Below are 15,930 nucleotides of genomic sequence, written 5' to 3'. Positions count from 1 at the left end.
TTTGCTATGTTCTTGCAAAAGTTAAATTCAGTAGCTGGTGCTAAATGAAAATGCAAGGGACATGCATTCCTAATATAGACAAAAAGGAACTATTTTACCCTGACTCTGGCTCTAAGGGACATTCCCAGAAGGGATGTAACAGAACAAAGCAGTAGACCTTAGAAGTCCTAGTCATTATGCCTACATATTGCAATCCAAGTAAGAGTGTAATCAGTGTTTACTGTGGATTTTTATTTTTAATTCCTCCTGTGTGTCAGGATAAAGGACCCAAGAAACTTGAAATAGAAGTAATTAATCTCATCCAAACACATGCGTATATTTATACAAAGGTAAAAACTAAATGCCCTTTATAGGAAAAATAAGATGACAATTTCAAAATCCAAGAGTATTTTATTTTAAAAGCATGGTATTGATTCTTATATCATCATTTCTAAGAATTCTTAAAGTGAATTTTAGCATTATGCCACACACCCATCACCTATTTATAAAAGGAGGAGCAAACACTATCTATTAATCCATATCAGTTCAGTTGTAGCAACAAGAAATCAACTCAGATGTCAATGCTCAGTGCCGGAGATTGAAAAACCTTGCCATATGTTACAGAAATCATAAGGGATGGAAATGGGATTCAAAAGTAAACTGAAAGTTTGTATTTGACCCAATTATTTTCTTTGTTTCCCAAGCATCGAAAAGTTTTCAGCAGACATTCAGAGCTTGAAACCACATTTATGTCAGAGGAACATTGAACTCTTTCACAGGGGTTCTCTTTTGTATAAAAAGGCTATTGTATAAATAAAATATAAAAATAGTAGGAAACAGGGAGCAAGATCTTTTAGAAAGAGTATGGGGACCAAGAGATTGAGGGATGGGGAGAGATGAGGGAAAGGGTGTGAAAAAAGGATCAAGAAGCCTTATGCTGGGCTGGGGATTTAGCTCAGTGGTTCCAGTGCCTGCCTCACAAGCGCAAGGTCCTGAGTTCAATCCCTGGTACCAAAAAAAAAAAAAAAAAAAAAAAAAAAGACTTATGCACATGTACTAGCTCTCCACAATGAATGTAATCATGATGTTGTTAATATGTATTAATGAGGGCTGTGGAATGGAGCTCAGTGGTGCTGCCCCTGCCTGGCAAGTGCAAGGTCATGATTTTGATCCCTTGTACCAAAACCAAACCAAACCAATACTAATGAAAATAAAATTTTAATTAAATAAAACCTCCAGTTTCTAGAGGAGGAATCAAATCAAACATGTGTTGATTTCTTTTGTTTATATCGGGGCTAAATTAAAAGTTGGAGGGACAATATGAACATCTCTAAGGAATGTTTGCAATATGGGACACAAATGAGACCAGTACTAAGATGTGCATGGTGGCAAATGCCTATAATCCTAGCACTTGTGAGCTGGAAGCAGGTGGATCACCATGAGTTTGAGCCCAGGATAGGTTACATAGTGATTTCCTGCCTTTCGGAACTGCAAAATGAGGAGTCTGGGAAAAAAATGTCAGTACTGACCACTGAGGAATTTATTTATTTTTTACTGTCACCTCTGATCTCAGAAATCCTTCCCACAGTGGATACAGCAGGTGTTAATTCCTTGCCCCTGTGATTTATGTGGAACCCGCAAAGGGTAGAACATTTTAAAAAGTAGATCACTTCCTGAAGAGACAGTAAAAAAATGAGGGCTTAGGTCATGAATGGATCTAAGTGACAGGACTCAACTGGCAAGATGCCCTATGTGTGCTATCAGAGATCCATGTGTGAACATCTCTTCACCCTGTTCTACCCAACAACTGATCATGGATTATAGAAAAAGAGTGTAAATTTTGCATTCTTTAAAAACATTGATATAATCTCTCTTGTGCTTGAGAAATATAGACTGTTAAGATGAAAAAACGTACATGCAAAGAGTACATAACTCATATGTTGCCATTTAGGAATCCCTCAATATTGGTTCATGATGCTTTTGTTACCTCCATCCTCATGCTCATCCTTAGCACCCTAGGAAGAAATCTCCTCCATTTTGAGGAGCTGAGGAGGCAGTTTACAGACAACCAAAATCTACTGTAATGGATTAGGTTTTTGGGAAACAACACCAGTTTGTAAGTAAAAGAAAACTTTGAGAATTTGGGAACCCCACCACACTCAAGTACATAAAAGAAAAAACTAGTGATGCAGTGTGTGCACAGTGCTATTATTACATTTCACTATCCAAACTTTCATGTGTGTTCATGATGGGAAGCAATAGCTCCAATAGTTCTTCTTCCATCCATCTTTACCTTTAACAGTTTGATAAGCCCCCTACTTACATACAAATGATTTCCTTGGAGAATGTTTACAAATAAGACATATTTGTATATGAAAAATTGAATCCCATACATTACATCTGCAGAAGGTTGCAACTGGAATGTTTATAAATTAGGGATTTACTGTACTGAGTTAAGCGGAGTCTGTACTGGACTACATCCAAAATCTAAAAATCCATACCTTTCACATGCCAGAGGACCAGTGAAGGCTCTACTTAAACCCACAGCATTGACATCAATAATATCAGGTAGGGACAACTTACTTCAGACAACCATGATGGAGCAGACACAGCAGCACAAAACTGATTGGAACAATCAAAATGAAAGTCAGCAGGAACCGGCTGACTATGTACAATGATCCTGGAGGCTCAATGCACACAGCTCTTAACTGCCAAAATTGCTCCATGTTACCCCAACTTCTAGTCACTTCTGAAATGTAATGGAAATTGAAGAAAAGAGATAAAACAAATGTCCAAAAAAGGTTTCGGGAACTTCTGCAACTCAAGAGGAATCTCGTGTACTATTCACTTTGCTAATTTCTTCCTTTAAATAAAAATCCTCAGTGTTTTATTTCCATTCTGCATTGTGGTAAGATACACATAACTAAATGTCTCATTTTTATAATTTTCCAGCATGAATTTATATTGTTTTTGTGAAAACATCCATCTCCAAAAATTTTTCAATTACCAAAATGAAACTTTTCTTCTGTATGAATTCTACTATGAAACATAATAACAAATTTAAGCTATCAGATTTCTGAAATAAAATGACCAAGATGGCATTATTTCAAAGTGAGTTTGGGTTGTATAATTTCACAATATTTTCAAACTTATATTCCAAATGAATGTCAAATAATTTGGTGTTACACCCTCCAACTGTAGAGCCTCTTCAGGGTGCTACTGATGTCCCTGTTCCTCAGGGTGTAGATGAAGGGATTCAGCATAGGGATGACCACAGTGTACATCAATGAGGCCACCATCCCCTTGCTGGGGGAATATGACATATCTGAACCAAGGTACACTCCAATACCAGTTCCATAAAATAAGCAAACAGCTGACAGATGAGAACTGCAGGTAGAGAAGGCTTTGTACCTCCCCCCAGATGACGGCATTTTTTAAATGGAGGAAAATTTTTATGATAAGAGAAAAAGAGCCCTAAGATGGGAAAAAAGCCAAAGATAATACTAACAATATATGAGATTATGGTTTTTATTAAGGGACCAGAACATGAAAGGCTAAGGAGGTGAGAAGGGTCACAGAAGAAATTAGCAATCTCCACACCCTTGAAGCAGGTAAATTGTAAAACAATTGCATTATGTAGCTGTGAATCCACAAGACTAAGAAAGAGAGATACCAAAAGAAGTAAGATACACTGGTGTGGGTTCAAAACGATTGTGTAATCCAGGGGGTGACAGATGGCCACAAAGCGGTCATAGGCCATTACAGTCAGAAGCATGTCATCCATACATACAAAAATTAGAAACACAGACATCTGTGTGAGGCAGCCCACATAGGAGATGACTCTATTGTGACTTAGAATGTCCACAATCATCTTTGGAACTGTAGTAGAGATGAAACAGATATCCACAAAGGACAGATTGGAGAGGAATAAGTACATGGGCTTGTGGAGGTGGGAGTCAGAGCTGACAGCCAGGATGATAAGCAGGTTCCCAAGGACTGTGACCAGGTACATGGACAGGAACAGCCCAAAGAGGATGGGCTGCAGCTCTGGGTCCTCTGAGAAGCCCATGAGATGGAATTCTGACACCTGTGTTAGATTATATCTTTTGATAGTGCTTGAACACATTTTCAAAAAGAAAATTCATTAGAAAAATGAAACCAATAAGCAGCACCTCAAACTCTGTATGTGTCATACATTTGAATATTCCTAGTCAAATTATCCCTATATGAAGTCCAAAGCCATAAGAAATATTGTTCTACTGTGAAAACTTTGACTTTCATAAAGTCTTTCACTATTTACTTGTTTGTTTTCCAATACTTTCTGTCCAGTCCTGCTTTATGGATAGTCAACAGCACAATGTTAGTAGATCAAGAACTTTAGGGATCTGAACTGTATGAGCCCAGTAAAATACATACAACTTTTTATTAAAAGAATTGAAAGAAAGTTAAGCCATCTCTCTTTTACAAATGTAATTCTATTGGAATAAAATAAAATGTATTCAAATATAAGTTACTTTAATCTCAGAAAATGGTACAATATTCTTTGTGTCTAAAATAGTATAAGATCTAGGACTGTATTATCTGATAATAAATTAAAGTGAATTTGATCATATTCAGAACACATTGTGTTGAGCCAGTTATCTCAGAAATTTTCATCATTCTTAGGATTTCTGATTTCCATCTTTCAATAAGAGCTCACTTCGCCTTTGTTTGTGTATCAGTTATTTAATATGTAAGTATTATCCTTGTCTTACTCTTACATGTTAACTCTTGTGTGTATAAATGGGGCTAAAGTAGATGCACATGATTTTAGTACATTGTGATACAAATGTAGCAGTAGGCCACACTGTACTTGTCAATGATTTAAAAAGTAAGTCATTAAAACCACATATGATGATTTAATTTTGTACAGAATATTCTTATAATACAATGCCAGTAAAATATTTTCTAGTTCGACATATCTTTGTTCTTTTTATTGATTCATTATTCTACAGTATGGAGATAATATGCTTTATTGTTTTTCTGATTATAAACCCTCTTATTTGCAACAGAAGACATTAGAAATAAAGAAAGCCTGGCTGAGTCCTAGTCTTCCTAATTCTGACTGATTTTCATATCAATCTTTTCTGATATAAATCTTGCATTTCTGTTATTTCAGTTATGCGAAGGAAACTGGGACACACATTTTTGTCAAGCTGTACTGTGATTTAGTTGGGGAAAAATACAAAAGAAAAAATAAATGAAATAATGTAAACATGATGGAAACTCATCCACAGTAAAAAAGTACATAAAATATGGTAAGCACACCTGTAAATAATGTAACCCTCCTTCATTTCTATAACAAGAATTATTATTGACCTTATATGGTTGACCTAAAAATATTCTGAAAATAATTTAGTTTGCATCAGTTTTGGTTCTAATTTGATAATATATTTATCCATTTAAAAATATTAAGATACTCTTGCCTCAGACCATGAATTTTAATCTAACTTTCAGGTTTTTGTGTTACTCTTTTACCCTAGAGTTTAGGACCACTGTCTTAGCATATTTGCTCACATTAAGAAAGCCTTCCATTTAATATCACCTCTACAGCTAGTCATATAAATATTTAAGAGTATTTGCATCAAGATCAATATTTTTGAGATCTGAACAATTTCCTAAGAAATTTAAATCTTTGCTACATCTCCATAATTTCATTCTCTTGCTCTCTTGTTCTCATAGGAAACTATTCTCATCAATTTCATGGGTAGATATTCCTTTCCATATTTCTGAGTCAGCACTTTTTTATGAATCCACAAGCAGTTTTCTTAAAAACTTACCTAGAATCCCTAAAACTCATCTAAGTAATGTAACAAAACAAGAATTTTACCTGAAAGAGAGTAGGTTATATATTCAAATGATTTTTAACTCTTCTTTAACTATTGCCACCATGATCAGAGAGACAAAACATTTATTTAACTTGTAAGTTTATTGTTAAGTTGATGTTTTTAAAATTCCTATACCTCGCTTCTTGTTACTCAGGTGAAAGTTTGTATAAAATATATTGGTGGGGGATACTTCTCTGGTTTCCCACAAATAATGCATGTGAACTTTCACAGATCATTTTCAAGAAACAGTGATTGAGTCATAATTTACATCATTTTGTCCTTGATATATATTTTCAAAATATCCCTGAGGTCTGTCCAGTCATGTTAATACAAAAATTTCATAACCTTGCTGAAAATAACACTTCCATTTTGCTCAAGTTGTGGAGCTTGTGCCAAGAAATGGGACTGGGGAAATGAATATTTTAGTCCTATGCTGTTGTCCTGCTATAACAGGCAGAATGTATGTGAATCTCTCTTCCTCTCTGTGCTCATACTGCCTGAGGAAAATAAGAATAACACTCATCTCCACATGGTGGGAACCGAGCAAAGTCTGGAGCTTAAGTATTTACGAGGATTTTGTTTTCTTATGGTCTACTTACATGATTATGCAAGTAGGAAGTTTACCAATAGTGTAAACTGTATTTAAAAAGGCACTGGAACCTGGAATAATATCAATAATGTCATAATATCTGTAATAATGCATCTCAGCCAGAAGCATACATTCACCTGTTCTCGACTCTGTTCCTTTTTAAACCAATGAATCTCTCTGCTGTGCTTTACAATATTTTATATAGATTAAATTAAATATATTATAGTGTGCATGTGTCAGAAATAATAAATGGAGCAGAAAGGATTAAAAAACAATTGAAGAGATGTTGTCTGCTGCAGTGAAACTTTGCATTTACCGTACAGAGGAAGCTATGAACAGCAATTCCAAGTCTTAATCACTGGTACATTATGGTTTCATATTTTACCTCTCACATTTGCTAAAGGGAAATGAAATCATGACCCAACATATCCCCATCTGAGTCTGTGAAATTATTGCAAACATTGAGGAGGATGTGGGAATGTACAAGATATCCTCCAGTAGTGGCAGGAGAGAAACTTGTGCAGGGTGATTTGTCTTTTCCATGGTAGATGTAGCTGATCCCATTCATTGCTCTGCTCTTTGACCTCTCAGAAATCCCCAACAGGAAAGGTTTTGTGAGCAAGGTGTCCCTTCCTTGAGTGACAGAGACATAAAACCGTTGGTTGTGTTATAAAGGACAAGCTGCCAATGTTAATTCTCCTATAATTCCATGTCTGTTAGCAGACAGCCCAATTCAAGAGAATAATTTTTCTACCAAACCATTTACTGAACCATCCATTGAAATGTCAGGCTTTTTACTTTCTATAAGAAATAATAATGTGCTTAATTATAACTACAGAAAGATAAAACACATGAAGAAAAAGAAGCTACATAGAACACATTTGTCAGTGCCTGGAGTAGAGGAAGCCCACAACCAGTTCGTGATGTTATGGTTACTGTCCTCCTCCTCTCCATCCTTAGTAACACCTTCATAGAACTTTCAGCATGCTTTCCAGCACTGCAGAAGGGCATTTTTTTTTTCTGAAATTATTTATTTATTTATTTTTTGTATTTAAATTATTTTATTGGTATATTTTAGGTATACAACACATTTACATTTCTCATTGGGAACTTGTACTTTTACATGATGCATCTGGGTTCTTATTTTTTCCCCATTCCTAGCCCTCCCTTCAACCCCTCCACCCTTCCCTATTTACAAAGACTTTGTTTATAGTTTTTCAATTTCTCATAATTTTTCCTTTCCCTTATTTCCTTTCTCCTGCATCTCCCACTTCCCCTACCCCTTTGGACCTTTTCTTCCTATTTTGCATTATCAATTATTCATTCTAATCATTGAAACACTTTAGGTATACAATATAATGACACTCATCATTGGAAATTTGCACCTTTACATAATCTCTCTTGGTTCTTATATTTCCCCCTTCCCCTGCCCTTCTGCTTCTATGTGTGATACCAATGAGAAATAAAAATAGGGCATTTATACAGCAAATTTTAAATAATAATTCTGCTTTACCCACTACAACCCTGGACATAAAATCTCCATGCCTTATAACTGATAGTTTTCATATTTCTACCTCTATACCTGACTTCCTAAACTGTCATATTTGTCCTTCTGATGAAGGCAACATACTGTCAAGGATCCTTCCCATATCACTGAGGTGCCCCTGCACTTACTGGGATGAGATGTTTTTCTGCTGCATCATAGTCAGGGACACCAGATCCAAAGACTCTCCTATGTCTTTTGCTCGGTGAAAGTCGAAGCTCTGTCCTCAGAATTGAAATTAATACCAAGTCAGATACAAGCTTCCTGAGGCAGACAGCCTTGGAGCCTGGGACACGGCTATGGAGGTCACTGGGTTGGAGTCGTCAAACTGAAGGGCTGGTGCACAAGCTGATTATTGATGACTCTGTGACCTTGGGGGCTCAATACCCATAGCTCATAATTAGGTAATTCGGTGCATGTTATCCCAATCTCTAAGGACTTCCCAACACAATGGAAGATGGAGACAAAAAGAAAATAAGTGTCCACAAGATATTTTCTTTTTTCCCTCTACTCAGGTAATATCAGTATGTAATATTTGCTTCTGTTCTTTGAGGATAGTTTTTAAATAACCTTCAGCCTTATTTCATTCGTGGGCTAAAATATACATATCAAACAACTTATAATATTTACCATATTAATTAAGTATACATTTTGATGTCACATCATCATACATCTTCAAGTAATTTTCATTTTCCAAAGTAAAATATATACTCAATTTTAAAATTCACATTTAACCCCACCTGGATTACAATATGCAAACTTTTAACCAATGAAACCCACAAAATTGTAATACCATCATGACCAAATAGGCAGAACTTACAATTCTCGATGTTAGGTTGCTTTGTTTTTTCCAAACTATATTCAAATGGATGTCATGGGTCCTTAGAGGAGACTGTTCTACTATGGGTTCTCTCCAGGGTGCTTATAATGCTCCAGTATCCCACATTATAGATGAAGTTATTCAGCACAATGGGGACCAATGTGTACATCACAGAAGCCACTGCACTTTCTGCAGTAAATTTTGATACAGCTGAGCCAACATATACTCCAGTGACTCTTCCATAAAATCAGCAAACAAATAGTTGGAAGACACATGTAGAGAAGATTTCATACTACCAAAAATTGATGGGGTTTTCAGAGTAAAGAAACATGTTTGTAGTAAGAGGAAAATATCTACAAGATGAGGGGCAGAGAGAAGATGGCATCAGCAATATATTTCACTGTGTTACTAGGAAAGTTGTCAAAACAGGCAAAATTAAGAAAGTGGTCAGTGCTACAAAAGAAATTATCAATTTCTGCTTTTTTTAACTAAGAAAAATGTAACATAATATAATTATGCAGATAGGAGTCCAAAACCCTACACAAAAATAAAAACCAAAACTAAGAAGCCACAAAGGCAAGTTTTACTGACAACTGAGTCATTGAGTTACAGATGGCTCCAAACTGATCAAAGCCTACCACAGTCAGGAGCTTGTGATCCCTACTCCCAAAGATAAACAGAGACCTTTGGGTCAAACAGCTTACATAGTAGATGACTCTGTTGTGAGGCTGGGTATCCACAATCATTTTTCAGACCATGATGGAGATGAAACAGAGTTACTCACAAAGATGGGGGTGTGGAGGTGGGGGTCAGAGCTGATGGGCAGGATGATGAGCAGGGTCCCCAGCAATGTGGCCAGGTACATGGACAGGAAGAGTCAAAAGGGGATAAACTGCAGGTTTGAAATATATGAGAGTCCCAAGGGATGGAATTCTGAGGCAAATGTTAGATTTTTGTGCTTCTTGATACCTTAAATATATGTCTGATAGATTAATTCTGTGGGCATCCTGGGGTTTTGATCCTTGTTGTCTTTTCCTAGGATGCTGTTTAAAATTTATTGGAGTGCTTGTTTGATATTCATAAAGTTCCTCAAGTGCTACTTGTTATGAAAGTGTCTTATTTTTCCATCAATTTTGAATGATAGGTTTGTAGGTACATCAATCTGGTTGTAGGTTGATTTTTCTGTTGACCTTATATACAGCTACACTACTGAATTTGGTTAAGTCTAGTAGAATTTTGATAGAGTTCTTGGGATTTTCTTTGTAGAATATCAGCTGCAAATAATGGTAATTTAAAGCTTCATTTCCTATCTTTATTATTTTCATTTCTTCTTCTTGTCTAATTGCTGTGGCTAATGTTCCTAAAACTCTAGGGAACAAGAGTGGTTATGAAGGACATCCTTGTCTTATTCTTGATTTTAGCATGAAAGATTTCAGTTTTTGATCATTTGGTATGATATTGCCTGTTGGTTTTTTATAGATGGCTTTTATCAGGTTGAGATAGAGACCATCTATTCTAATTTTCTGTATGGTTTTTATCATGAATGTGTGTGTTGTCTTCTTTTGTGGTTGAAATACTTCCAGGCTCTTCTTGACTTGAGGGTTTGTGTTGAGAAGTGTGTTGTGAATCTGATGGGTTTTCCTTTGTATGTGATTTATTTATTCTCTCTAACTGCTTGTAGTATTTGGTCTTCTGTTGGGATCTCAAATCTTGACCATTTTATGCATAGGTGTAGATTTTTTTTTATCCCAGGTAGTTGGAGTCCTATATGACTCTCTTATCTGTATGCTAATGTCTTTTCCCTGCTTGGAAAGTTTTCTTCCATTGCTTCTCTGAACTGTCCTTTTATGTTATTTGCACTCTTACCTATTTCTTCATCTACTCTGATCTGTCTTATACTCCTCTTTGCATCATTTAGCAGCTGCTATATTGATTTCTCATGGTCCTCTATTATTTTTAATAATTTTTTTCTTTTCCTGGTTTTTAATTTTAATTCTGTCTTCTATATATGATATTCTTTTCTCACAGTGGTTGATTCCACTGTGTAAACATTCAGTGGAGGTTTTAATCTCCTGGATATCTGTTTCCATCTGTTTTATAAATTTTATTTGTTTCCTATTTTGTGATTCTGTCATGTTCCTCAGCTCCTCTATTTTTTTTATCTGTGTCTGTTTTAGATTTATTAATCATGTCTGGCACTATAGGGTGAATATCTTTTGTTATGTGAGAAATTATTTTCTGATATTATTTTTTCCAGGTCCTCTTTCAATGCCAGTTCAGGGAGTCCAGATGGTTGAGTATCAGATTTTTCCATCTCGTTGCCCTTTGGAGTTGCCTTATGTTATCTGGAATTCTCATTTTGAGACTTGTTTACATGTGTTCTCATTTCAAAAGGTTCAGCCTGCTGTGCCATGGTTAAAGCAACTTTTTGTGCACCCTGTGGTCTTTGTCAGTGATCCATGGAGTGCCTTTTCTCTGCTGGTCATGACTGCATCAATTCCTGGTTTCACAGGGGAGGCCTTCTGGATACCTGCATTGTCCTGTTGTCCAGGCAGGGTTCTAGTGAGGCCTGTGCACTCTTGGCATGGTATCTAGGCATGCCTCTAGCTAGGGCCTGCACTTTTATGCAGATGTTGTGTGTTAGGGCCTTTGGCTGGGGGCTGAGCACCCAATTACTGGTATCTGAGTGGGCTTCTGGCTAGGGTCTACATGAAGTTACCGATGCTACCGGGGCTGGCCTCTGGCTGTTGCTAGTGCACCTTTGCAGCTCTTTTCCCAGGGGATCTGTGGCTGTGGTTTTTGGCCCCAAGTTGGTGGGGTCAGAACAGGGTCCTGGGGAGACATGCCTGCAGCTGCACAGATCTGGTGCACACTGGCTTTTCACTGGGATTTTTGCACACTTACTGATGGTATGGGGGGGTCTGTCTATTGCTTGTGACCCTGTGCAGCTCTTTTCCTGGCAGGTCTTTAGCTAGGCCCTAAGAGCCCAAGCATGTGGAGCAGGGCAGGGCCCTGGCAGAACTTCCCTACAGGTGGATTGCTCTGGTCTGCACTGTCTTCTCAATGGGATCTCCTTGCACTTACTGATGGTATTGGGCAGGCCTCTGGCTGCTGCTTTTGCACCTATGCATCTCTTTTCCTGCAGTTGTTTACCTTTTTATCAGGCTGTTAACTATTTCCAGTTGTCCCATAAGTTCTCCCAAACTTCAATTTCACTTTCCTCTTTCATCACTCCTTTGACCAATCCCATAAGTATGATATAAAATTTCCTCTCCACTAGCTCTCCACTCTAGATATAAAAACCTCAACAAAGTTGAATCATTTTTTTTCTTTCATTTATTCTTAAGTATTTTTATTTTTATTTTTTCTGATCAACACCCTGATTTTCCCTTTTGTAATCATCTACATTGCAGCCTACCACAAGCAATATAGAACAGATTTTCTATGATATTAAGGAAATGATGAAATAATTAAAACAAGTTTAAATTATATAATTGACATATAGCTGGCTCTGTAGAAACTGGTGTAATCAGTAGTGGCTCTTTCCTCACAATTAAGGGACAGGGAGTGATTCTATTACACTAAAATTTGAAGCACTGTATAAATATAGATAACATAACAGGAAAACATATACTAATGAAATATTCATACTAGAACAGAGATTTCTCTATTATAAATTGATCCTCAAACTTGAGTACAGAAAAACAAAAGAAGCTAAAGAGAACAAGGAAACAAGATACTTCTAAATTTTCAACTTCCCAAAAGCTGATCTCATAGGCACTGAAGTGGATGAAGTATAAAACAAAATGTTAAAAATATTTGACAAAGATGTAAGAAGAAACAAATGAAATGACCCACAGGAAGTTTATGTGACCTCAAAGATGATGTCATTGCACAGATAAACAACTTACCTGATAAAATGATCCCTGAGATTGAAGAAGCGACAAAAGCTTGGGTGAAGGGAAAACATGATAAAGAGTATGACTGATAATTTTATTAACCAGGTGGTGACCATGAAAAGATATCAAATAAAACCTGACCATATAAAGAAAGCTGTTCAAATTCTGGACAGCAAAAATGACTGATATCCATACACAGTGTAAAACTAGTGGGTAAGTTAGTAGAGCAAATAAAAAAGACTAATACATTAAAAAGGCAGACCACAAAAATCTCTCAAAGCATGTCCATGACTGCAAGAGCCTTTGAGGGGACATCTAAGTATAAACCCTCACAGTCCTCCTGAGTAACAGACTCAGCCAGAAACACACACCTGAAACGTATAACCCATTTTCAGAATAAAAAGGACAAACTGTTGATACGGACATGACCGAATATTTAACATGTTTGGCCATCAGAATGAGTTTACAGATTACTCCAGTAAGAAAGGCTGTTATGAAGTACTCGAAAACAAATGAATGTTGGGGAAATTATGGGTGGAAAAAGGTTCTCTTGTACATTACTCGTGGAGATACAAACTTGTAAAACAACTACGGATATCAGAATGGAGATTCATTGGAAAACTAATAGTAATTCTACTAGGCCCAGCTTAATTTCTTCTGTGTATCTTCCAGAAAGAGTTAATGTCATTCTATTTAGGCAATGATAACCTTCAAAAAATGCAGTCAGCAGTGTTAATGAAAATAGATTTAATATTCTGTACAAAATATAGAGAACAAAAATCGAAGTTCAAACCATAAACACCCTTATTAGTGGAGTTTGATGAGTATCTCTTTAAAACACCTTAGGTATATTTATAATTATAATTACCTATATATAAGGTATATTTTCATATGTACAGTGCAATTAGGCTTCCCAATATGATGTAATAGATATAGCTAAAATGGAGTATAGGAATTTATTACAGAAGTTTGATCTGTTATGCATTCAAGATATGTGAAGAGGAGGTGAACAGAACCACTCAAGAAAATTTAATGGTTTATACCTGCCTAGGGGGTCAGGAAAGCACTGAGTTCCTCTCCTCTCCTCTGTAGAGTTGGTCTTTAAGGACATGCACTCATGGGATCAGAATAGAAATGATATTTCTGGTCTAAGGATGATCACTGGATATCGATCCCCCTGAGGTACAGAGACTGGAGGAGCCAATCAGGGAAAACCTCACTCAAAGGCCCTGGCCAGTCAAGAAACAACGGATGCTGGTCCTCCCAGAGGTGATCCTTCTTGATATAGAACCCACTGCCTCAGTAGATGCCTCTGCCCTTTCTGAGAACAGATCTAACTTCCACATCCACGTGAGATGCTAAACATCATTCTCAATGAAGCATCCATGCAACCCAAAGTTACTTAATGATTTGACCATGAGCATAGATGTTTTGCTACAATTTCAAGCAGGGGGAGCTGTGGGGACTGTACATGTATAAGATGATGAGAAACAGGTCCCCATGTGTTTGGTTTCATTTACATGTTTACCATTATTCATCCAGCTCATGTTCTGCTGGACACCTGCTCTTTCTTCAAAGCAGAAAGGATGATTTTATCTGGGAACAGAAATCTATGTCTGTGGCTACTCAGAAAAGATGACTCATTAAATATTCTGTCATTTACTTAAATCTATTGGTGATTATAAGGAGAATTTGCCTCAATGTCTTGGTTTACTGGAGGTGTTATAACAGTGGATACATAATGTGTTAATAAAAGAAATTCACTTTGTCACAGTTTGGTGGCTAGAAATTGATGTATCAAAGTGTTGCCAGAGTTGGTTCCTCCTGAGATCACTCTCCTTGGTTGCTCTTATCTCAGTGTCTTCCCACAGCTTTCTCTCTGTGTGTCTCTTCTATAATTTCCTTGTAAGGATGCTTTCCATACTGGATTAGGGCTCAATCTAAAGAATACTTTTTAGAGTTACCTTATCAAATAACCTTCTCAAAAGGCAATCACAGTGTGAAATTTTGGGGGCTACATTTCAGCTCATAAATTTTGAAATGGTTGAATCCAGCCTATAAAAATCAATGTATGTCATTATGTTGTATACCTGAAATGTACCAATGGTTAGAATGAATAATTGATAATGCAAAATAGGAAGAAAAGGTCCAAAGGGGTAGGGGTAGTGGGAGGGGCAGGGAAAAGGAAAGAAGGGAAAGGAAAGAAGGGAAAGGAAAAATGATGAGAAATGGAAAAAATGGAAATAAAGTCTTTGCAAATAGGGAAGGGTGGATGGGGTGAAGGGAGGGCTAGGAATGGGGAAAAATAAGAATCAAGATGCATTATGTAAAGGTACAATTCCCAATGAGAAGTGTAATTGTGCTGTATACCTACAATGTACCAATAAAAGAATTTAACAAAAAAAGTCAGTGTCTCTTATTTGCTTTTCGGTTTCTTTAGCCAGAAATGTAAGAAAAGTTATCCTAGCCTCTGGGAGAAAGGTGCTGTGAAATTTCTGAGGAAGGACGTCTCACCCTGCAGAAAGCCTCACCTTGCAGCTTCTCAATCTCTATGTCCTGCTCTGATATGTGCCTTCCACCTCTAATAATCAATTTAATGAGTAGGAATGGGCATACGTAAAAATCGAGGAGAAAATTGCACCTATACTAAGAAAGAAACATTTAAAGTCATAAAAGGAAATCATGAGAACCTTTGGATCATTTAAAAATGTTAATTCTGCCTTACTCAGAGGCATTATCGAAGCTTCTTCAAGATATTCAAATCAGCCATCAGACCCTCAGATCTCTCCGTCTTACCCAAACATGGACAGCGTGGTTTGTGTCCACAATGTTTCCCCATAGCTCAATAGGGCCAACAGCTAAACTGTCTGCTTCATAGTTTGACAACCTTGGATGACTGGAGGTATACCAACAATGGAAACCATTGCTCGTGTCATGTCTTATTTTAGGAGACAGTGTTAATCTTTGTCACAAAGTGTAAAGAAGACTTGGTATTTGATCAAGACAAATGCCAAAATCCCAGCCCCATATTATTAATTATTAAATTGGCATAAATGAGTATTCAAAAAGTATAACTGCACACTCATTTTTGGGGGGGTGGATTATTGTCAAGAGCTAAGACATTGAATCCACATAGTATCCATAGATGGAAAGTATAAAAATATTCACTAATAAAGAAGAATGAACTTCTGTCACATGCAGCAAAATGGATGGACCTGAAAGACATTATGTTC

At 36.7% G+C, this 15,930-nt stretch overlaps 1 protein-coding gene across 1 annotated transcript; it reads right to left on the bottom strand.

The window, feature by feature from the left end:
• Positions 1-3,161: 3,161 nt before the first annotated feature.
• Positions 3,162-4,131, bottom strand: LOC147820488 (olfactory receptor 7E178-like). The gene is given in 2 exon segments (XM_087204160.1): positions 3,162-3,430; positions 3,433-4,131. Coding segments are annotated over 2 exon segments (942 nt in total). The 5' UTR covers positions 4,106-4,131.
• Positions 4,132-15,930: the final 11,799 nt, after the last annotated feature.

Source organism: Heterocephalus glaber, unplaced genomic scaffold, assembly GCF_053883595.1.
Source record: "Heterocephalus glaber isolate CG9 unplaced genomic scaffold, H.glaber_assembly_v1.0 deba00001868, whole genome shotgun sequence".
NCBI lineage: Eukaryota > Metazoa > Chordata > Mammalia > Rodentia > Bathyergidae > Heterocephalus > Heterocephalus glaber.
The sequence above is the reverse complement of the archived record's forward strand: the minus strand, read 5'-3'. Positions and strand labels throughout refer to the sequence as shown.